Source organism: Rattus rattus, chromosome 3, assembly GCF_011064425.1.
Source record: "Rattus rattus isolate New Zealand chromosome 3, Rrattus_CSIRO_v1, whole genome shotgun sequence".
Lineage (NCBI taxonomy): Eukaryota > Metazoa > Chordata > Mammalia > Rodentia > Muridae > Rattus > Rattus rattus.
The window spans coordinates 117323263-117346513 of NC_046156.1; the positions used below are offsets into that span (position 1 = coordinate 117323263).

General features: G+C 46.0%; 1 protein-coding gene across 5 annotated transcripts in view; it reads left to right on the top strand.

The window, feature by feature from the left end:
- Positions 1-23251, top strand: part of Trpc3 (transient receptor potential cation channel subfamily C member 3) — a 61012-nt gene that overhangs the window by 17005 nt on the left and 20756 nt on the right. For all 5 annotated transcript variants that reach the window (XM_032898489.1, XM_032898490.1, XM_032898491.1 and 2 more), the window contains exons 2-6: positions 265-1036; positions 8707-8895; positions 16017-16181; positions 19148-19364; positions 20600-20833. In XM_032898489.1, coding sequence (XP_032754380.1) covers positions 265-1036; positions 8707-8895; positions 16017-16181; positions 19148-19364; positions 20600-20833 — 1577 coding nt within the window. The remainder of the gene's footprint in view (positions 1-264; positions 1037-8706; positions 8896-16016; positions 16182-19147; positions 19365-20599; positions 20834-23251) is intronic.

Genomic DNA, 23251 nt, shown 5'->3' on the forward strand with positions numbered 1-23251 from the left:
TTTTTTTAACCAGAGAGGGATAGGTGCATGAAAATTATTTCGTTATTTTTCTAAGTGAAGGGAGAATGAACGGAATCTATATTTGGGAAGGGCCATGGGCTCCTTCCTCCCTGAGGCTCAGGCAGCCTGTGTTAGTAAGGGATAAGTGGTTAGTTTTAGCATTTTACCTGGCCATTCACTGGCCTCAGGTCTGCAGCCGGGTCTGCTGGGGGAGAAAACTATCGGCCTCAAAGTCCCACGTTGTTCTGTCGCCCCCCTGATCAGGTCGTCGGAGGGCAGTCCATCCAGGTGGCGCACAGCAGGGATGCGTGACAAGGGCAGGCGCCAGGCAGTACGTGGCCCGGCCTTCATGTTCGGTGCTCGTGGGCCCAGCCTCACAGCTGAGGAGGAGCGCTTCCTGGACGCTGCGGAGTACGGCAACATCCCTGTGGTGCGCAAGATGCTGGAGGAGTCTCGCACGCTCAATGTCAACTGCGTGGACTACATGGGCCAGAACGCGCTGCAGCTGGCCGTGGGCAATGAGCATCTGGAGGTGACCGAGCTGCTGCTGAAGAAGGAGAACCTGGCGCGTATCGGTGATGCACTGCTGCTCGCCATCAGCAAAGGCTATGTGCGCATCGTGGAGGCCATCCTGGGCCACCCAGGCTTTGCGGCCAGCCGGCGCCTGACCCTCAGCCCTTGCGAGCAAGAACTGCGCGATGACGACTTCTATGCTTACGACGAGGATGGCACACGCTTCTCACCTGACATCACGCCCATCATCCTGGCTGCGCATTGCCATAAATACGAGGTGGTGCACCTGCTGCTACTCAAGGGTGCACGCATCGAGCGGCCACACGACTACTTCTGTCGCTGCGCCGACTGTGCTGAGAAGCAAAGGCTTGATGCCTTCAGCCACTCAAGGTCTAGAATCAATGCCTACAAGGGACTGGCCAGCCCAGCATACTTGTCGCTGTCCAGCGAGGACCCTGTGCTCACAGCGCTGGAACTCAGCAATGAGCTGGCCAAGCTGGCCAACATAGAGAAGGAGTTCAAGGTAGGCCTGTGGAAGCCCCCGCCGGCTGTGCCAGAGTCAGTTCTGCCCCAGTGCTTGTTAATCTGTTGGGATTTTGTTTGTCTGTTTTCAGAGAGATCCTCACTTTACAGTTCAGGCTAGCCTCAAATTCACAGCAATCCTCCTGTCTCAACCTCCCAAATGCTGGTTTTACAAGACCGTACTACCACTTCCAGCTTCTCTCTGGTTTAGACAGGGTCCTAGGGTGTCCTCATGCTACATAGCCCTTGATAGACAGGAATTCATGGCAGTTCTGCTTCAGCCTCTCAAGTGCTCAAGATTACAGATAGCCGCCATCATGTCTTTTTCGCAGTGCATTTTAAACTCCAAAGAACCGCTGTAATGGTTTTTCTCCTCTCAGACTCACACTGGAGATGTAAAACGACAGCGTTAGTGAGCAGTTGGTGTGGTGGGCCATTCTGTGTCCTGGATAAGTATTAAAAGTCAGAAATTCAGTGTCCCCTTTTGCTAAAGAGAGGCAGGGGTTGACAAGTCTGTCTCCTTCCCAGATTCTTTCTGTTCCATTGCATGGTGTCACGCAGCATGGACAGATTTCCTTTTTACTCTGGACTTGGTGTCGCTGTGAGGTGAGGCTCCTCTTTCTTTCCTCCGATAGAGTGTTAGTTTCTTTGAAGTCCTCTTCCCGGTCCCAGGCCTTTATATACGATTAGATGTAGCCAGGTCCAATGCATGCTTCATACGCCGCGTGTACCCCAGGATCGCTATGACTTCTAATCTACACATGTGTACCTGACAGTGTCATCCAGCGGAGTCAAGACGGGGTGCCCCTACCAGAACCAGCATCCAAAGAGCAAATGTAGATCACTATTGGAGCTGTGTTGTCGTTGATGCTAAAGGTGCTTCTTTAATGGGACGAATGTTTCACCTTGAATTCCGTGAACATAGATTTAGAGCAGTGACTGTTGGGTCAACCCACAAACAAAAGGGACAGCAAAGTCATCTGTGCATCAGAGAGATTTTCTGCTTTAATGGCTTTTTAGATGTTACTTGTTTTTGTCAATCAGTATTATTTTACAAAAATTCTATATTACGACGGATCATGTTAAAATTTTATTCCATTGCCACTCCTCCTTTTGCATTTTAAATGGCTCTAGTCCTTAAATCTAAGGAAAAGGGGGTACTTGACTGTTGGGTAAATCTCCATGTGCTGTCTTCAGCAGATTTCCGCTCGCCTGTTTTCTACACGAGGGAGGGATTGCAAGCACTAGGCCCTCGACATCAGACAGGATACGGAATAAGCTTTTTCAGCACGGAGTAATACATCGGGAAGAGTGTTTATTCTCTCTCACACCTTAGTATAGTTTTTCATAGTTAAGTGGGTTTTTCTCGAGTTCAATTGGCAACCTAATTGAAGCTAAGGAAAATCTGTTTTCTCTAGGGTTTCAAGAGAGTGGCACAAGTTAGTTTGCCCACTTTCCATCCACAACAAATTCCTCAGTGTTTGTCAGCCCTCGCTGTGTCTTGGTGGAGCTCTGTCCTCAGTGTAACCATCGTGTTAATCAATTCCTGATTTTTTCTAATATGAAACTGCCCCATTGGTTGTTAAATATTGGGAAATGTGGGAAAATCAAAGAATAAAATGGGTCTCGCTTGATATCTATCCCTATATGTACATCTAGTGTGTGCTACTTGAAAAGACAGGGTCTCATATAGCTCACGCTAACCCTGAACTTGCTATGTAGCCGAGGATGACCTCGAGCTCCTGCCCCTCCTCCCCTTCTCAGGTTCTTGGATTACAGAGAGCACCTGCACACCAGGCCTCAGGCCCTTCAGATGGAGCACAGGGAGGGCAAACTTAAAGCTTCAGACTCATCAGAGGGAGTAGAAAAGTACCTAGGAAAAAATGTTTTGAGACATCATTTCTTAACTTTTGAGATAGTCATACAAGCATAATTCTAAATTCATTTGACACTTCAAACATCACAGGACTCTGTTTTTTACATACTTCGTTTGATATATGTTGAAGTTCTGCAAGAGAAATTCCATAAAAGGAGATATTTTCTAAGATTATGTTTTAATAATTTACTAAAGATGGTGATGTTTGCAGTTCCACCCAGAGAAATCTTCTCGGTGGAGCGACAGAGGAGAATTTGTTATTCATAGTTTCCCCCTGAAGCCAGCTAAGTCCATATTAGTAATGCCTAGATTAGAATCTCCTTTGCTCTGAGAGCCTTCCAGAGGTGGGTAAACATCTCAAGTGAAAAAGCAGAAGAGTCCCGGAGGTTCCATACGGTAGCCGAGGCTATGCACGAACCCTCCGTGTCTTGGACAGTCTCCATTTTGGTTCACAGGGCAAGCTTGAGAGTCGCAGAGCCCTCTATGAGCCAGAGCAGGGCAGCTCCTTGGCAGTCGGTCTCTGGAGACAGGGAGCCACTCTGCCTCACTGCATGCCCTTTGTCCCCCATCCTTGGCTACCCTGGTTGGTTCTTTCTTACCCCTCTCTCCTTCGCCCTCTCATCTCATACTCCTGTCTGTCTGTCAGCACTTTAGACAGTCAGAGCACTAACCCAGCTCGCCTGTGCCACGGCAGGACAGGACAAGCATTGCTAAGGCAAGCAGGTAACCTAATTAGCCCTGCTCTGTGCTGTTCACTGTAGTCTTTCCCAGAGGGATTTACAGCTCAGAGTCCTGGTCTGAAAATAAGAATTAGACGGTGCACTGCTCCCTGGAGAAGCGCAGGGGATGGTTCCCCTCTCGGACACCTATTCCTAGCATATTCTCAGTGACCTGGATTGCATACTCTCCCACCCTCTGCACACTTCCCACAGTCCCTTGTGGCATACAGAGAATGGGTGAAAGTCATTATCTCAGGAGGCTGAGCACTCAGGGTCATAGATTTAGATGAATTGATGAAGGACAGCCCAGTGACATGTTATTAAAGGCACAATTCGGATGTGCAAAGGACGTCTGCTGCTGTTCTGAGAAAGGAGGGTTTGGGTTTGGTCATCCACCCGTCAGTGGCAAGGAAATCTATCAGTTACTGTGATACAAGAAGACAAATTGAAATTTCCAGATTCTAATTGAGCTGGTGATGAATACACTTTTTTGGTAAACAAACAAATAATAAGTAATAAATAAATAAACAAGCAAACAACAGAAAGCTATCGGCCTTCCCTGTGCCTCAGTTTTTCTTTCAAAGCAGAGAGCAATGTCAGTTCCTATTCATAGCAGAGCTAGAAAGGAAAAGGAAAAGCAACATGACCCAAAGTTAGAAAGCCTTTGACAGCAGGAGGAGACGCTGGGGATCTCGAGTCGTAGAGACCTCTCCTTTCACAAGTGGGGCAGCCGAGGCCAAGGTCATGCACATCTGAGCATCTTGGGTTCCAGTCCCAGGTTTTATTTACTTGAGATTTATTTATTTTTACTTTATGTGTCTAAGTGCTTTGCCTGTGCCTGCATGTGTTTGCACCATGTGTATGCCTTGTGCCCCGGAGGCCGGAGGGGGTGTTGGGTCCCCTAGACCAGAGTGATGCATGATTATCATCTCTGATTTAAGTGCTAGAAACCAAACTCAGGGTCCCTGGAAGAGCAGCGAGTGCTCTAAACCACAGAGCCATCTCTCCAGCCTCAGTCTTAGGGTTTATGTCCAAAATAACATACGCTCTGACACAGAACCACTTCAAAGCCTCCTACACCCACTCAAAACATGCTCTCAGAATGTAGTCCTCTCAGGACAAAGAGAAGGGAGGACTCTCCTTATGGGGAAGGTTGAGAAAATTCCAAAGGATTACACAGTTGGTACAGGATAGGAGTCTTGCTTGGGCCCAGGACGCCAGGATGCCAGGAAAGAGGCCTGGAGCTGGCATTGAATGTCAGTGTTTCTCTTTCACATAAAAAGGGGTCAGAATGTAGATTAAGCCATACGCGTTATAGGGAGTGTGGAGAGGCTGAGTTGAAACTGGAGTTCATTGCTCTGCCTCGGGCTTAACAGGCCCTGGGAGTTTGAGTTTCTGCTCAGGTCACCTATTAACTTTGTAAAGAGGGCCCTTGGGCTGGGAAAGGGTCACAAAGGTGACTCAACAGAGCTGAATTGGCAGCAGCTCGGTTCTCTGTTTGATTTGAGTTGTGAAGCCATGAGAGGCAGGGAGGAGCTCAGGGTGACCTGGCTAGGGCCCTCCATCTTTCCCTGAGCACTCTGGATAGATCCAAAAGCCGCGGCTGAAGTGAGGAAACCATCATTAGCAGGTGAAGTGCCGCATGCCTTTAGTCCAGCTGCTGAGGAGACCGAGAGAAGAGGATCCCCTGAGTCTCAAGCTGGAAGCCATGGAAATTACATCTCCATCACTATTAGGAAAGGAACTTCCTATGGAAGGAAGCATCGTGGATTTAATACTTCTGTATGCTATGATGAAACATTGCATTAGCTTTCTGGAAGGGAAGGCAGATGAATGTTTAACTGGCACCCACCCTGCACGGAAACCGGAGACTGCTTGAGTGGAGACTGAGGTCTTACTCATTTTATCTGTTCCCTTGTGAGGGAATAAGGATTAAGTGTTATGTCCTCTGTCTGAATTACTGATATCTGAAGTGAACTATTCCGGTCTGTGCAGCCTTCAGAAAGTCTCTCTCTTCTTGTTGTTTATTTTAGTTGGTGGTACGGCTTTTGCCTACCAAATCTAAGTATTTAAGGGAGGAAAGTTGGGACCCCTCGTATCCCCCTTTAGAGCAGAGCTTCTCAACCTTCCTAATGCTGCGACCCTTTAATACAGTCCCTCATGCTGTGGTGACCCCCAATCATAAAATTATTTTATTCTTACTTCGTAACTGTAGTTTTGCTACTGTTATGATCATGATGTAATTATTTGATATGCAGGATATCTGATACACAACCTTCAAAGGGGTTGCCACCCAGAGGTTGGGAACCGGAGCATTCTAGGATGTTTTTGTTTGTTTGTTTGTTTTGTTTTTTTATCAAACCTAGAAATTCTGCTGTGTGAGGTATCACCTGGTTATCAAGACATGGTGTCTCAAAACACAACATATAAGGAATTCTATTTTCATCAAGGCATCAATTAAGTTATGTGACTAACTTTAATTTTTTTCAGACAGGGTCTAGTTATATAGCCCAGATTAATTTGCAGTTTTCCATCCTCCTGCCTCAGCTTCTTGAATGCTGGAATTATAGAGTGTCTGGTTTAACTTTATAGGCTAAAATTTCAGTCAAAGTCACCAAGGTAGAAATGGGGTTTTCAAAAATGAAGCACTTCCCCAGGAGATGGTCAGTACCTTAACTGGATCCAATGGGCTAAAAATAGAGTTCTATTCAGAAGATAGCAGGGAGGCTGCCAACCAACGTCCATCACACAAGTAAATATGCAAATGGAACTAAAGATTCACAGATTATTTTTAGCAAAGTGTTAGTTCCAGTGGCCTGGAAATGTTTCTCTCAGGTATTGATATTCTGTAACCCTGGAGAATCCAATTCCATATAATCAGCCTTTTCTCTCCTTCCATTTCTGCAAGGAAAGATAACATGCCCTTCAGCCAAACCAGAAAGATGTCTCTCTACCGGGACCAGCCGCAGCCCCCTCTTCAGTGTCAGTCGTCCACCAATTCTGACTTGCATGGAATTGCTGGGTCTCCATAGTTTCTACCTCAGGGCAGGGCCTACGAACTGTGTTTCTGGCAGGTTCTTGGTGCCACCGATGCTGTTGGTATTAGATCTGTGTTTGAGAAGCAATGTTTCCCGAAAGGCCACGGATAAGGATAAGAAACTAGACAGATTGTCATATACGGTTGATTTTCTGCATCAACCTGCTGCTTCGGGTGTGTGTGTGTGTGTGTGTGTGTTTCCTTCCATTATAGAAGTGGCCCTGCTTCAGGTTCAAAGTAACCATTGTTGTACAAAGAGATAAAATTTGTTTTGATTTGGTGTTCAGCACTGGCACCTAGCCAGTCTCTCTTTTCTTCATGAAATGAAATTTTGTTCATAAAACAATATTTTGTATTTGTTTTTATTAATTATTTTATTTATTTACATTCTAAATGTTACCCTCCTTCCTGCCCCCCCCATGAGCTCTTGACCCCATCCCCCTTCCCCTTTGCTTCACCACCCAGCCACCCTCTCCCACCTCACCCTGCTAGCATCTCCCTTCCCTGGGGCATCAAGTCTACAGGATTATGCACATCCTCTCCCACTGAAGCCAGACAAGGCAGTTCTCTGCTACGTCTTCAGCAGAGGACACAGGCCAGCCCATGTGTGCACTTTGGTTGTGGCTTAGTCTCTGGAAGCTCCCCAGGGTCTGGGTTACTTGACACTGTTGTTCTTTCTATGGGGTTGCCCCCTTCCCCTTCAGCTCCTTCAGTCCTTCCCCTAACTCTTTCACTGGGCTTCCCAACCTCAGTCCAATGCTTAGCTGTAAGTACCTGCCTCTGTCCCAGTCAGTTGCTGGCAGAGCCTCTCAGAGGGCAGCCATGAGGCTCCTGTCTGCAAGCACAAAATGGCATCAGCAATAGTGTCAGGGTTTGGAGCCTGCGCGTGGGAAGTTGGGCTGATCACTGAATGGCCTTTCCTCCGGTCCCTTCTCCATAATGGCATTTCCTTTAGACAGGAACAATTCTGGGTTAAGAATTTTGAAGATGGGTGGATGGCCCCATGCCTCAAAGGGGCCATGTCTGTCTCCTGGGGGTGGTCTGTTTGGGTTTCGTCTCCTCCCCACTGTTGGGCCTTTCTGCTAAGGTCATCCCCAGAAGCCTCTCACATCTTCCTTGTGACCAATTACCTTTACAAAAGAGGAAGAAAATAGGGAGAGAAGGAGAGAGAGAGAGAGGGGGGGGGGATTTCAAATCAAGTCAGAAACTTGCAGCCCATTGAGAGCAGCCCCCGGTACCCTGCGAGCATCACACAGTGCTCTCTAGGGCTGAGATCCTGGCAGTTCTCCAGATGCTGCAGGCAACAGGAGCACCCGTGGCATGAAGACGTTCAACTTCAATTGCTTTTTAATATAAAGCAGTGATTTGTATGCATACTGCATTTTTGTTAGAGCTATTTTTTTGTTTGTTTGGACAGCCTCTTTAAACAGTAGCCCGTGTGGACCTCAGAGTCATGGTAGTCCTCACCGTGTGAGCTATCATGCCTGGCTCTTTTGGAGCAGTTTTGTCTTTTATAAGATGGCGTGGTGGTAGACAACTGATGTCACCGTTCTAGGTAGGTGGAATCTGGAGGATTTAGGGCCTGCTGTGGCTATACAGTGAGTTCCAGAATAGTCTAAACTTCACGGTGAGAATTTAAAATTGGAAAATAATAACTGAACCCATTGTGGCATATGGAACGCCATATAGGGTGCAATGCTGAACTGGTAAATCAAGCAAATTGGCATATTGTCCCTTTGACCAGTTGTCTCTGCCTCCTGGCCTCTGGCTGAGCAACTTTCTACTCTTCACTTCTAAGGATTTGACTTTTTAAAGACCCCACATTTAAGTGAGACCAGGTCCATGTACTTTTCAGAGCTTTAAGGAAACTCCGTGAAGGTAGGCGAATCCATCTGTATCCGCTTTAACCAGTCTTGTATTAGGGAGGCTGCGTCTTCCTGCCCAGAGCAGGGACATCTTTATGCACACATCAGGTCCCCGGGCACTTGCCACTGACCGAGGGAAATTCTTGGCATTAAACACCAAACCTCTTGTTTTAGAATGACTACAGGAAGCTCTCCATGCAGTGCAAAGACTTCGTGGTGGGTGTGCTGGACCTGTGCCGGGACTCAGAGGAGGTGGAAGCCATTCTGAATGGAGATCTGGAATCGGTGGAGCCCCTGGAGAGGCACGGGCACAAGGCGTCGCTGAGTCGGGTCAAACTTGCCATTAAGTATGAAGTCAAAAAGGTGAGTGGGCCACTCATCTGCAGACATGAACTGGTGACAGCAGTCCAAGGCACACTGGGAAAACAGACTAGGCAGAGAGATTGAGGGAAGCATTGAGGTAAAGTGGAGGGTGCTGACACTTCTCAAGTGCCACCCATTGAAGGCCCAGGATTTCTTGATGTCAAGAATAGATGTCCTCTCCCTTTCAGTTTCCTCATATAAAAGGATTCTATCTTTTATGTATCTTAGGGGTTTAGTGTAATTTAAACGGATTAGAATAAACCAAGCACTCTTCAAACTGTGGGTTTCAGTGCTGTTAATAACAGCATGGCAGCACACTTCTCTAATCCCAGCATTTGGGAAGTAAAGGCACGAGAATCAGGCATTCAAAGCCAGCCTCAGCTACCTAGCAAGCCTGGAGCCACCCTGGGCTTCATGAGAGCAAGTCTCAGAAACAACCACCCTTTGTTTTAAAAGTATGGGTATGTGTGTGGGGAGGTTGTTTTACTTTTAAAATAAACTAAATCTTTAATAAAAGATAGAAGTTGAGAAATCATGAAGCAGCAGCTGTTGGAAGGGGCATATCTAGAGTCATCTGTGGACGACCATGTCTTCTTGGTGTGGTCATGCTTACAAGGACAGGCAGTAGATCCATCTAAAAGGGTTCAAGTTCTGATGTTACCATGGGTTCTTGACTGGCCATGGATGGCACCAAAGCCGTGAGATACTCTTCAGTAAAGTGGGAAAAGAACAGATGTTTGAAGACCATGTGAGACCATGCAAGCAATTAGCACAAGGACTCGTCTGTGATGGTTCACTAAATATTAGCCTACAGCATTTCCATTACAGAAACTCATATCAGAGTGGCTCTTAAGCAAATTGAAGTATCAAAGACAATTCTGTGTTCCTTGTTCTAAGTCCTGCCCTTAGTATCAGACTGATTTCTCAGAAAAGGATTTAGCAAGGAAAGACAAAGGGACAAGCTTATATAAACCAAACATCCAGAAAGCTTGCCTAGATCCAAATCCCAAACTACTGATAAAGGAGTACCTCAGGCCCAATTTTGGCTCTTCTATGAGCGTCCAGTGTTGGAACTAGCAGGAGAAATGTCCTGTGTCCTTGGCCAGTTATCCTAAGACCTCTTGCAAATCAAACCTGTCACTTAACTCTGATCATTGGAACCCAGGACATAGCTTACATTCTAACACAAAGCAAGGGTGTAGAAAGATCTCTCTCCCCACTTTCCTTCTAGGTATACACACACACACACACACACACACACACACACACACACACACACACACACACACACACACACACACACACACCCATAGTACAGGAAACTTTCATACATAATTACCATGGGATTTGGGCTAGTCATTAATGACAAGGGAAGATTTTCACTAGAAATTGAAATAAAACAACTTGTCAAGGAACAGATCAGCTCTAAGATAATGAAATGCCCCCTCAGAGACTTCTTCCTGCGAGGTTTTCCTTATGTTGGAGGAAAGATAATTTTGAACACGATTGATAGCAAGCCATTTTTAGAAAAGTGTCCAGACAGAGTCACGCTTCTTGCAATATGAATCTCCTTTCTTTGGCACCTGAGAGGAGAGAATTGATTTCAGTTGTCACGGGCTTTTCATCATTCCATTGAAAGTGTCATATTAGCAGAAACAGCTCATCTGCAGATGCTTCTGTAGACAACCCGCCCTGCAGAGCGACGCCTGGCTTAAGTTTAAGCAAGTTGATGTATGGGTTGCAAAGTATGCGGCATCACCAGTAATAAATTTGTTACCAATTAACATATATATGTATATATATATATGGATTTAATGCTTATTAGGAAAACTTTTTGATACAATAATATTAGAAATCTTGAAGGACTGGAGAGTTGACTCAGAGGTTAAGGATACTTGCTGCTCTTGCAGAAGCCCCAGGTTTGGTTACCGTTATTGACATGGTGGTTTACACATATTCATAACTCTAGTTCCAGGGGACCAATACCCTCTTCTGGCCACTGTGGGCACACATGTGATACACAGGCAGATAAAACACCTATACACATACAGTTTTTTTTAATTGTTTTAAAAACAATTGTTAAAAAAAAATACAGATCACTTGGCAACATACAGTTTGGAACTTCTGTAGACTAGAAGATCATCAACAGAAGCTGAAGGGAAGGAGGTTTAGAGAGATTCTCCAGTGGTGAAGATAATTCGCCGTTCTTGCAGAGGTCCTGGGATCAGTTCTCAACACATTCACGATGGCTTTCAACCATGCCGTAGGCATGCACATGGTGCACATACATTTGTGCAGGCAAAAACACTTGTACACATAAAATACATAAATCTAAAAGAGCGTTTTTAATTAAAAGTAAGCAAAATTTTCCAACCCTTTAGTGATAAACATATCAGCTAGGCATGGCAGAGCATGACTGTAATCCTAGCACTGAAGTGGCTGACATAGGAAGGCCAACAGCCCAAGGCTAGCCTGGGGTCCATGCTGAAACCTGTCCCAGCCATCCCCAAAATAAATAAATGCTAGTTCACAAATCTATTTTCCCATTCCCAAAGAATAGTCACAGTACTGGTGATGTTGGTGAAATCGGAGATCCTATGCTGGGTCTTTCCTGCCCTGAGATGATTAGGTCCCTCTGAGTTCTAATTGTGATCATTGGTCTCTGCTATTCTGTGATACAAAAGCAGAGCTTGGTCTCTCCCTCCCCTACACACCTCAAGCTGCACCTACTTCATGGTGGGCGATGTCTATTATAGGAAATTTGATGGTGGATACGGTAGACTCTTTAGTCTGTAAAACTAGGCTACAGAGAAAAAATCGTTTCCGGAGCCCCTCCCCGCCAAGTGCTCCAATTTCATCCTAAACAGAAAAGAAATCTAAAAATTAGACCTGCTGCGGTACGGACATGTTCAGTTATCCACCAGCATGTTTCTCTGAAGAAGGTATGGCGGGAGAATGAGGAATAGACATGTAACTAACATGGCAGTGTTATTAAGGGCAATGCTATTGAAGGCAAAACTCCAGGGTTTTTCACAGCAGTGCTCACTGGGGGACAGTGGTAGAACATGATTGTTCACCTTGCATCCCATTAGACGTATGTGTGTGTGTGTGTGTGTGTGTGTGTGTGTGTGCGCGCGCGCGTGCGCGCGCTCTGTAACACTGTTAAAATGTTGATTCCACTGAAAGATTGAAATGTTCTTATGTGTCAGTCATTCTCTCTTTGAATCAGAAAATCTCAAATCAGGGTATTACTTTTGTAATGACTTCAATTTGCTGGTCCACTGAAGTTGAAAACAACACGAGAAGCCGACGCAGCCGGCTGCGGCAGTGTGGTATCATAAGGGTGTTTTCCCAGGAAATAGAACGGTTTTAGAGATAAAGGTCTCTGTCCTATTTTGAAGTTATTGAAAAGAAGGGGAAAGAAATCTCCTGATGGATTAGGGTTTTCTGCTCTCACTTGCTAATATCGGATTGGTTTTATTTTTAAGATGTGCGTTATGTGTTTGTATTAGAAGTTTTAAATTGTTGGGGAAATCTATTTGTGTGGAATTTTATGGATTCAGTAGATATGGTATTATCTCAAGAAGAACATGGGTTGTGCTCCTATTTATAGGAAGCAGGCCAGTTAGGCTGAATTTCATAACAGGTAAAATGCTAGGATTTAACATATAGTAAGCGTTGGCCGAGTGTGATGTAAGCCACACGGATCAATGTGGGTCACCTCACGGACACTCTGCAGAGAGGGTAATCGTTTCCCTGATGCACATCCTCAAGCTTAAAGATGGCCTGGGAGAAGTGTGAGGAAAGGGTCCAAACCAAACCATTATTTCTGTCCTCAAGTATTGGGGTGGCCCAGACCTATAATTCCAGCACAGGGAAGGCTGAAGCAGGAGGATTGATTTCTGCTCCAGGCCAACTTGGACTATAGAGTTAAGACCCTGTCTCAAAATCAAAACAAGCAAACACGGGCTGGCGAGATGGCTCGGTGAGTAAAGGTGCTGGCGGTGAAAGCTTGGCCACCTAAACTCAATCCCCTGTGTCCTGCTTATTCTCTCAGCTTACCACAAGCCAGGGCTATTTGGGAAGAGGAACCCCATTTGACAAAATGGCACCACCGGATGGTCCTGGGTTTAAATGTATGGTTAATATTTATAATTATTTTTTAAAACTGCAAGCCAGGAGGCAGCAGGAGGCAGCATTTCTCCATGGCCTCTGCTTCAGCTCCTGCTCCCAGGTTCCTGCCTTGAGTTGTTGCCCCGCCTTCCCTCAGTGATGGAAAACAACCTGAGAGTTGTACGTTCCTTTCGCTTATAGTCTTTATCACAGCAACAGAAACCCCGAGACATTCCCGATCCTACATAGAGGTGGGAAAGAACCAGCAGGTTGTCTTATAACCTTCATATTAGCTCCATTGCACCCCCATGCTCACACACACATGCACACATGATGATGATGATGGTGGTGGTGATGATGGTGATGATGGTGTGGAGGAGAATGACCACAATGTTGTTGTTGATGATGATGATGGTGGTGGTGATGATGGTGTGGAGGAGGAGGATGGTGGTGGTGGTGGTGGTGGTGGTGTTGGTGGTGGTGGTGGTGGTGGTGGTGGGGGTGGTGGTGGTGGTGGTGGTGGTGGTGGTGGTGGTGGTGGTGGTGGTGGTGGTGGTGGTGGTGGTGGTGGTGATAGTTGTGGTGATGATGATGATACAATTTCTGTGAAGTTTAAGCCCCAAGAATAGCAGCATCTTGGCTCATCTGTGCTGCTCTGATAATAACTGAGGCTGCATGAGTTACAAAACAGAAATGTGTCTTCTCAGGGTTCAGGGGTGGGTCCAGGTTGAAGGCAAAGACAAGTAGGAACCTAACAGTATCCTTGTGCGGCAGAAAAATGGCAGAGCAAGCTGATAAACACCATGTGGCTCATTTGTGAGCATCTTCATCCTTCAGCAAGGGCTGTGTCACCTCTTAGTTGGATTGCTGTTTTTGATCAGTTACCCAGATCAGGTTTGAACTAGACTCAAGAGTCTGCCTCCCTCCAGACTGCTAACTAGCTGAGACTGCAAATGGACAGCGTCTGTCTGCTGGTGCCACTCTTCCCTACTCCCGCCTCCTCAGAATGTCACATGACAACACCAGGATTTTGGAGGCAATGCTTTCAAGTCATAGCAAGCAGATATTCCCAGGGGAAGTGAGTTCATCCATCCAAGTGGACACGGTGCACTTGTTTCTCAGCATCGTACTCTGTACCTTGTACAGACCTTTGGGTTTTTACCCTGACCTCAAGAAAAGTACATGGTTAACTCCATAGCAGTAATCTGATACGATGACATTCTGTGCTCGACCTGGGTCTCTCCTAGTATACTCAGCTCCTTGTCCTCACCCTGGCTGGCCATTGGCCATGCTTGACCTGGGTCTCTCCTAGAATACCTGGCTCCTTGTCCTCATCTTCGCTGGCTGCTGACTCTAGAAGGGCTTTGCTTGAATCCATGCAGCTTGGATCTCACTAACAGAGACATTTCCACTAGTGCTTATAAGACGATAGTGTTTTACTGCCTTGACAAGGATGTACCATTCAAAGTTTTATTATAATGGCTTTTATACCGCATTTATTGACAGCCTACTGTGCGCTCTAAAGAAATGCAGCTGATGACAGCAAGTAGTACCAATTCTCCTGTTTTTATCTTGTGCCAAATGCCAGTGCAGTAGCTGGTTGATAGTAAGGGTACCAAGCATTCTGGAGAGTGAGTGAACAAATATGATAGACAGGATCTGTGGGAGGAGGAGAGAGACAGGAGAGAAACGTTTAAATGGCACAGGGCGGGAGTGGAGATCTTGGGCTCTTGGCAGAATCCAGGGAGGCCTCACACAGAACTCTTCCGATTTAATAATGTCTGCAGCCTTTCCCAGGAGGTCACCTGATGACTACGTTAGGATGCAAAATTGTGAACCTTACTGGGTGTGGTGGGCTGGTATCTTTCATCCCAGCATTCAAAAGCCTGAGGCAAGACCAGCTGGGCTCATAGTAAGTGAGTGAGACGCTGTCTTAAAAGAAAAAGGAGGCAAGAGAGAAAGTTAGTAAGTAAGTGGTTTAGAGAGAAGACCTAACAGAGATTTGGCGGGCAGCAATGGTGGGTTGATCAGTTGTGGGTGCAATAACAAGGCACCATAGCTACGGTGATTTATAGACAACAGAAATTCATTTCTGACTGTGCTAGGGCTGCAAGTTTGAGGTTAAGATGGCAGCAGAGCTATTTCTGGCCAGGGCTACCAATTGAGTTTTGAACTGCTGACTTCACTTGTAGCAAAAACATGGGGTGGGGGGAGGTCATTATACAGCAGCACCAATATCACCCTCTCACGTGCTCCATCCCCAGACCCCACACAAGCCCCGAAGCCCTGACTCTTAGGAGCACACTGGGAGTTAGGAGTTCAAGATGTGAACTTGAAGAAGACACTGAGCTTGACCCAAAGCAATGCTGTTTTCACGTTAAGTCATCCAACGAGGCAAATAATCACTAGGCCAGCCTGGGCTACAGTGTGAAACCTGAGTCAGAAAACTGAAAATGTTTCAGAGGCAAGAGGTAGCATGTAGAAACCCTGGCACAAGGTTTAAAAAAAAACAGGGCTAGATGGATAAGTCAGCAGCTAAGAGCAGAGCTGATGTGGGCCGTGCTTGACACCCACATAACCAACCGCTGTGCAGATCTTTTTACACCCAGCACAGTGCACACAGCTCCACTGTGCATGGCTTACATACTCGTCAGACATGTAGTACTTTAGGAGTAACTCGTGAAAGTCACTAACATTTCCCCTACTTCTAGCGGACAAGAAGCACAATAACCGATTTCCTTTCCCACTTCGAAATGAATACAAAGACACTGACAGGCGGCATGGTGGGGGCATGCTTTCACTAAAGAAATCCAACATCACCACTGCCAGGAGGAGTCAGCTACCAGCAAGGACTGGGAGGAGGGGCAGCAGCAACTTTCTCCTTTGGCGTCTACCTGATAGGAAGCAAGTTTGAACGATGAAGGGACGGCAAGGGTTTGAATAGGCTGTGTTCTGGACAGACGTGTGGACAGGGGAATGCTAACATCTCTCTCCCTCTACTCCCACAGTTTGTGGCTCACCCCAACTGCCAACAGCAGCTTTTGACCATCTGGTACGAGAACCTCTCGGGCCTTCGGGAGCAGACCATCGCTATCAAGTGTCTGGTTGTGTTGGTTGTGGCCTTGGGCCTTCCATTCCTCGCCATCGGCTACTGGATTGCACCTTGTAGCAGGGTACTAGACTCATCACCTTCCCTCCGGGGTTGGTGAAATGTGTATCTTTGTTGGGAAAATGCGAAATCTAGGGTTCAGGCTCCCATCTCCTTGGCTCTGCATTTTAAGTGACTCCAACAAATGCTCTAAGTTTCAGCGAGTGGACCAAGTCAAGAATAGAGTCAGAGGTGACTTGGCACCAGCAAGACACATGTGCAGGCATGATGCAGTAGTCAGGCTTTTAGGTGGAAATCCCCATGGTAGACAGGAAGGCCAGAGTGTAGAAGCATGTGTGCAGTTCTAGTGGTATGTGCTGAGGAGAACGTGGCCAGCGCTGGCTGCAGGAAGGGAAGTAGCCAGCCGTAGCCAGTGGAACCGCAAAACAGCCAACTGCTTTCAGGGCACACATCTGAGCCCGTTAGAAGCACCTGGGGCTGAATGTTAAGCTCGTGGATATCGGCAGTGTTATTTAAGCTTCAGTCACATCCATGGTGGGTCCTCAAGCCCTTTGTTCTTCCAGAAGCTTCCAACGTGTGGAGAATTGGGGTCAGTGAGCGTCGGGTTTCTTTTTCAGCACTGCTTAATTTTGCTTTGATCACTCTGAGGCCTTTTCCTCTCTACCTGCCCAAGTGGAGCTAACTTGTGATTAAGAAATCCCCTACACAAGATGTGGAAGAGAATGCAGGTTAGCTGACAGAATCTGTCCCGTTAATGAAGGGCACTTCCCTGAGAGGAGCTGCCCTCAGGTCCTTTAATCTCATGCCTGTATTCTCAGGTCTGGTTTTCTCTCAATCAGAATATGTTTCAGGCAGAACCAGTCAAGGTCACTTAGAAATGACCCCGAAAGTCTATCATTGCCCCGTGGCCCAGCAGTCTCCTTAGGCGTTTATATGTGTGAAAACGTTTATTCACTTTACTTCCTTGTTGATCTGCCCCCCACACAACAAAAGGTAGAAAGCTTGTTATTCTCACCAAGTTTGATGCCTGCTGGATTCTTTGTAATGTATCTTGGTGACGTTACTCTACAGTTCTTTACGTACGTAAACACTAAAGACTAGAACATAAGTCACCTAAGAGCCTGCAGTGAGCAGAAAATTATAACCCGACCAGTTTCCCTTTCTGGAGGAAACACATCACAAAGTTCTGGTACTCAATAGTCCGTCTCTTCGGGTATCTCAGTCAGTTAGAGCAGGTTAGGGTTGCGGTGGGCATCTTGGGGTGCACACTTTGCATCATATAAAATGACAGCTCAGCTCACTCTGTAGTGGCATTTCAGCATAAGAAAAAAAAAAAAGGTAGGAACTTAGCCATCCCTGGAACCCATGCATGCCTGTGTTTATTCGCAGAGTGAAGAGAGAACTTGAGAGTAATCAGGCTGGGGTACCTTAGTTAATGAGATGCTTTCCTCACAAGAATAAAGAGCCAAGTTCTGTTCCTAGCATCCACATTCAAAGCTAGGTAGGAAGGCATATGCCTACAGTCTCAGCACTGGAAAGTCAGAGACCAGAAGACCCCTGGACTAGCTAGACAGCCAATCTAGGTAGCTGGAGAAATGTAGGTACAAATCCAAGGTGGAGAGCATTAGAAGAATGACCTTGATGCTGACATTCAGGCTCTACTAGGAATTCTTAGGCTGGGGAGAAAGCTAAGCATTAAATCGTCTATCTAATAGTGTGCATGAAACCCTGCCTCCAATACTGTAACACACACACACACACACACACACACACACACACACACACACACACAGAGAGAGAGAGAGAGAGAGAGAGAGAGAGAGAGAGCCCATTTTAAAGATGAGTATACTGCTTTATTTTCATATTAAAAGCAACCTTTGAGAAAAACAGGCTTGACCACTCCCAAGACACAGCATGCACCTTGGCAGTGCTGCCAAACGCCAGCTCTGCGGCTGTCTCGGCGCCAAGATGTGTAATTGTGCCATTGATTGATTTTCTAACTCTGGTGTGGAAAGATAACCATGTCTGTGTGCATGCATGTTCAGATTCAGAAATACTTGACACTCTCTAGTCATTTGTACCAATTAAGGTTCTGGATATTTGCTTGAAGTTAGTCTTCCAAATGTGAACCAAATCTTTTTAAGGGTGGCAGACTGAGTTAACATTCAGGCTCTGAGTGACTAGCGAACACATTTGACAAATATGTCCAATGTACCTACTCCCTGGACCGCAGACGCCCCGGGGAAAAGAGAAACTGGTTCTCATTTCTATTAGAACATGAAACTTTTAAGGGCAGTATATAACAGGATATTTTCAAGGAACCACCTTCAAAAACTTGTAAGGTAGCCATTAGAAGTATCTTTAGTATATGTATCATTTTCAGAATAAAGAGATTATTTTTAATCAAGCCACCTTACTTAGAGGTTCTAATTATTATATATCTCCCAAATGTGTAGGTAGTAATTGAGAAAATATTTATCTCGATTCTAATATTTTCTTCCTTTTAAAACTGATGCATGGCAAGATGATTTTGGATTTTCTGGAAATGAGAACCAAAAATTGTTTACATTGTAGTAATATTTTTAATCTTTGAAAAGGCCTTTAATGTACTATGTGACTCTTAAAAACTCACGTCTCTTTTCTGGGTCCAAGAACTTCAACTTTGTGTAGTCATTCATGGAAAAATAAGATAAGAAGCCTGTCACACATGGGGGGGGGCGTTGGTCAACCTTTTGACATTGTGGCTTGATGTCTACAAACTCATTGAGCATTGAGCAACCTTCCCAACTATTCTGGGAAACATGAGGCTGCAGGTTGGACAGTCCTGAGTAGCTCTTCCGAGGCAAGCAGAAAGTGCTCAACTTCCTTTCTCTAGTCGTTTTTATCCTGCAGAGTGACTGTCTATAGGGAAGAAGAGACCCTATTTTCTAGAACATCCCCTCTCCCTCCCTCCCTCCGCCCCCTCCCTTCCTTCTCCTCCATGTCTTCCCCTCTGTCCATCTCCGACTCCCCTGCTCTGTTGTATTACAGCTGGGGAAAATTCTTCGAAGCCCCTTCATGAAGTTCGTGGCACACGCTGCCTCCTTCATCATCTTCCTGGGTCTGCTTGTGTTCAACGCCTCAGACCGGTTTGAAGGCATCACCACGCTGCCCAACATCACCGTTATTGACTACCCCAAGCAAATCTTCAGGGTGAAGACCACCCAGTTCACATGGACGGAAATGCTAATTATGGTCTGGGTTCTCGGTAAGCCATTTTACAGTCCCTAACTTCTATCCGAAAGAATAGCTACTGAAATGATTGCCACTTTCTACTACAAACTGTCATGTGTGATGAGAACACCATCATTAAGGCAGTAGCTAAATGGGACAATAACTAGATGGTTAAATAGAAGTTAACACGCTCGGAAAGGTATGTGTTGGCACCAAATCGTTAATATGGGGCCTAACTGTTTCATTGGATTACTTGCAACTGAAGAGCCTTCGTTATACATGGCTTTAGTTTCAGGGATTTCAGGAGGCTTTGCGCTTTCCGAATGCCTGTTACTAACTTCTGGTAACTCATTTTGAAAAGCTGTGTTAAAGGAAAAGTTCAAAGGGGCATGAGAAAAAAACCATTCCATCTCAGGAAACGGAACCACCCTGAGCGCTGACTTCTGTCCCAGAGTCTTTCCGTGGTCTGCTCCCACCTGAGCGGTCCTTGCAGCTCAGAGTGAATAGGTGAATTCTTCACTCCTTCACCTCACAGACTCAGCCTGGAGCAAGCCATGATTTTATTAATTTTATCGTATGCTTCATTTTCTCCTTAAAATGCTGCAGTGTGTCCAGCTGTGGCCCTCCCGGGGGGCATGCACCCCGCACTTTGTAAATGAAATCACAATACCAAAAGGCAGGGCATCCATGTGTAATAGTTAGGAAAATTTGTTAAACTGAGTATTTCATCCTTTTTGACTCAGGTGACATTTCCCTCAGAACTGGGTCAGTTTCAAATGGTGTTCCTGGCCTCCCCAGTGGGCTGTGGAAATGGGAAGAGAGGTCAGAAGAGGGCATGCGTGTTCCTTGATGATTGGGCTTGGTTCCTGTTAAATGTCTCACCCCGAGTCTTACTTGTACCCCTACATCACTATGATCTGAATTAATTAGCCTCTTTGATTTCATAGGCTCCCTTTTCTCTACTCCAAAAACCTCACGGAACAAAGCCTTTGTACTAGCCGAGTTCCGCTTGCTTTTTTTTCCTGTCTCCCGTGTTATCACCACACACAGGGTTATAGGAGCAGCGATCCGGTGTCACATGTGTTCCTTTAAAGTCTCTCATGATGGAGTCCATCAGCCCTGAGTGGAAGCTTCCTTTCCGCTCAGCTCCGCCAGACCCCAGCACAGCCAGCTTTTGCTGGTGTTACACCTTTCCTGGGTATGGATAGAGCGTGGGCTCCTCAGCCTCCGCTGGAAGATCTAATCCGCAGTCTCTGGTTTCTCGTCCAGGGATGATGTGGTCCGAGTGCAAGGAGCTGTGGCTGGAGGGGCCCCGGGAGTACATCGTGCAGCTGTGGAACGTGCTTGACTTCGGGATGCTCTCCATCTTCATCGCTGCCTTCACCGCCAGGTTCCTAGCGTTTCTGCAAGCCACCAAAGCGCAGCAGTATGTGGACAGCCACGTGCAGGAGAGCGACCTGAGCGAAGTCACGCTCCCACCGGAGGTTCAGTATTTCACCTATGGTGAGTCCTTAGCTGCGGGGTCCTTTCCTGTGTCCGGAAGGGCGTCTTGGAAGGCAACGCCCATTAAGACATGCTCCCCTGTGTGAGTTCAGGGTGTTCTAAGATCCCCCTCCCAAAAAAAGATTCCTGAAGCCACAGATGGAATCAAACCCTACAAACTCTGTGTTCTTTCTCACAAGTAAATATGTGCTTGTGATAAAGCTTGATTTAGAAACCATTAGAGACCATAATAGATTAATAACTAATAAAACTCAAAAATTGTGCCAGGGCAGGGAGGCAGGGAGAGGGTGGGTGGGTGCGTGCGTTGGGGAGCACTCTCATGGAAGCAGGGGAGAGGGGATGAGATAGGGGGTTTCCAGAGGGGAAACCAGGAAAGGGGATAACATTTGAAATGTAAATAAATAAAATACCCATTTTTTTAAAGAGGCTGGAAGCTCATGGAGGAGACCAGCCTCCAGAATAAAAGTAAATATTTGTGGGGAAAAAAAACCTAATATTTATAACAGTATATTATAATGAAACTTCCTACTTCAATAAAACTTTTGAGCTATTGCTGAGTTAAATGAAGTTTTTCTGAGCCCAGCCCCTACAGTACAGAGACTGTCAGTCTGGTAAGCTACATGGCTACTCAGGCACTAAGGGACAGACAGCCGATACACTGGAGGTGCTGCAGAGAGAGGGACAGACAGCCGATGCACTGGAGGTGCTGCAGAGAGAGGGACAGACAGCCGATGCACTGGAGGTGCTGCAGAGAGAGGGACAGACAGCCGATACACTGGAGGTGCTGCAGAGAGAGGGACAGACAGCCGATACACTGGAGGTGCTGCAGAGAGAGGGTGACTCGTGCCCTGGGAAGGATGGAGCCGCTAGGAACTGTACTGTTAAGCGCTGAGCAGTTTAAAACAGAAATCGTTTGCTTCTGGAACTTGCTGCTTGATAGTTTCAGGCCACAGGTGATCGCCAATCGCTGAAATTGTGGGATGCCGAGCCCCAGATTCATAGGCAACCCCTGTATGCTCAGCATGAGAAATGTATAGAGTGTTTGCAGACACTGGGACGAGCATGAACCCCAGACTCTGAGAAACTGTAGCTGACAAGTCTTCATTACAGTTGTGTGTTAGTCAGGCCTGCAGTGCCAGCTACACAGGAAGCTTAGGCAGAAGGATCGCAAGCTCAAAGCCTGCCCAGGCTACACAGTTCAAGGTCAGCCAGGGCAACTGAATAAATAAAAAAAAAAAAAAAACAATAAATTAATGGAACAAATAAAGGCACAGAAATATTGCGTGGTCCTAGAGCGATTGCCTAGCCCAAATGCCACGATAAATTGATTAAGACGGAGTGAATTCTTGTCTGACATGCACTTCACAGATAAGAAAGCCGCAGACTAGGAAGTGTAAGTGTGATTAGGACTCTGTTGTGAGCAGCACACACACTTAAACACTTTTAGGGAGTCCCCAAAATAGAGAATTTGCAGTGCCTGCCATTTTAATGCAAAGTAATGAGAACATTGTCAGCAAGTGAGAGCTTTACTGTCCTAAGGATACTGGGTCAAAGGAACGACTAAACACCGTTGAAAGTCAAAGAATTGAAACCTTGTTTTATGTGACACGTAATTTTGACTGTTTTTATAGCCTGTGTATTAAATTTATCCTTATGTAGTTAATAACCATGGTCTAGGCAGGAATTTATTAATTGGGCCTTCTCTGCTTCCTTTATGTATGGTTTTGAAATTCTCTATGTCTTGATTTCTGTTTTTATAAAGAGAGGAATAGCACTGGGCCCTCAAACAGAGTGTCTAACACACAGCAAACAGTCAGCAGATGTTCACAGGGCAGCCATTCTTTTGGAAATGACTTAATTTCACAGAACTAACCATCTACTGTTTCACTGGCCTGCCTATTGCTGTAGACTATTGGGGCCCTCACTCTGTGAGGACATATTTATGCTAACATATTTATGCTTCCTGGAGCTGTCCTGGAACTCAGATTTCACAGACTCAGCACCACTGTGATTTGTGATGATCTCCCTACTGGCTGTTGGATATTTTACTTGTGTTAATTGATAGGTGAAGTCATTTTCAAACTAAGGTTTCACCGAGGCTTTGCCTATAGGATGGCAAAGCAACCAGGAAATAAAGCTGACGCCTCGGGGTGGAGGGAGTGAGTATCAGTCACCTTGTCCTGGACCTAGTCCATGTCCACAAAATGTTGCCCTTCCCCCACATATTTCATTCTGTTTCTGTGCCAGGTGAGGCCACCTTAGTGTCTTTATATAATAGTATTTCACCCATTGAAATATCGATGTTGTTTCTAGTTTTACTTAAAAAAAAAAATAGAATGTGGGTAATGAATTGCCAGTAGTTTCAACCGAAGCAAGATATAATAGATGTTTGCAGTATTTGCTTTGCATAGTTAGGAA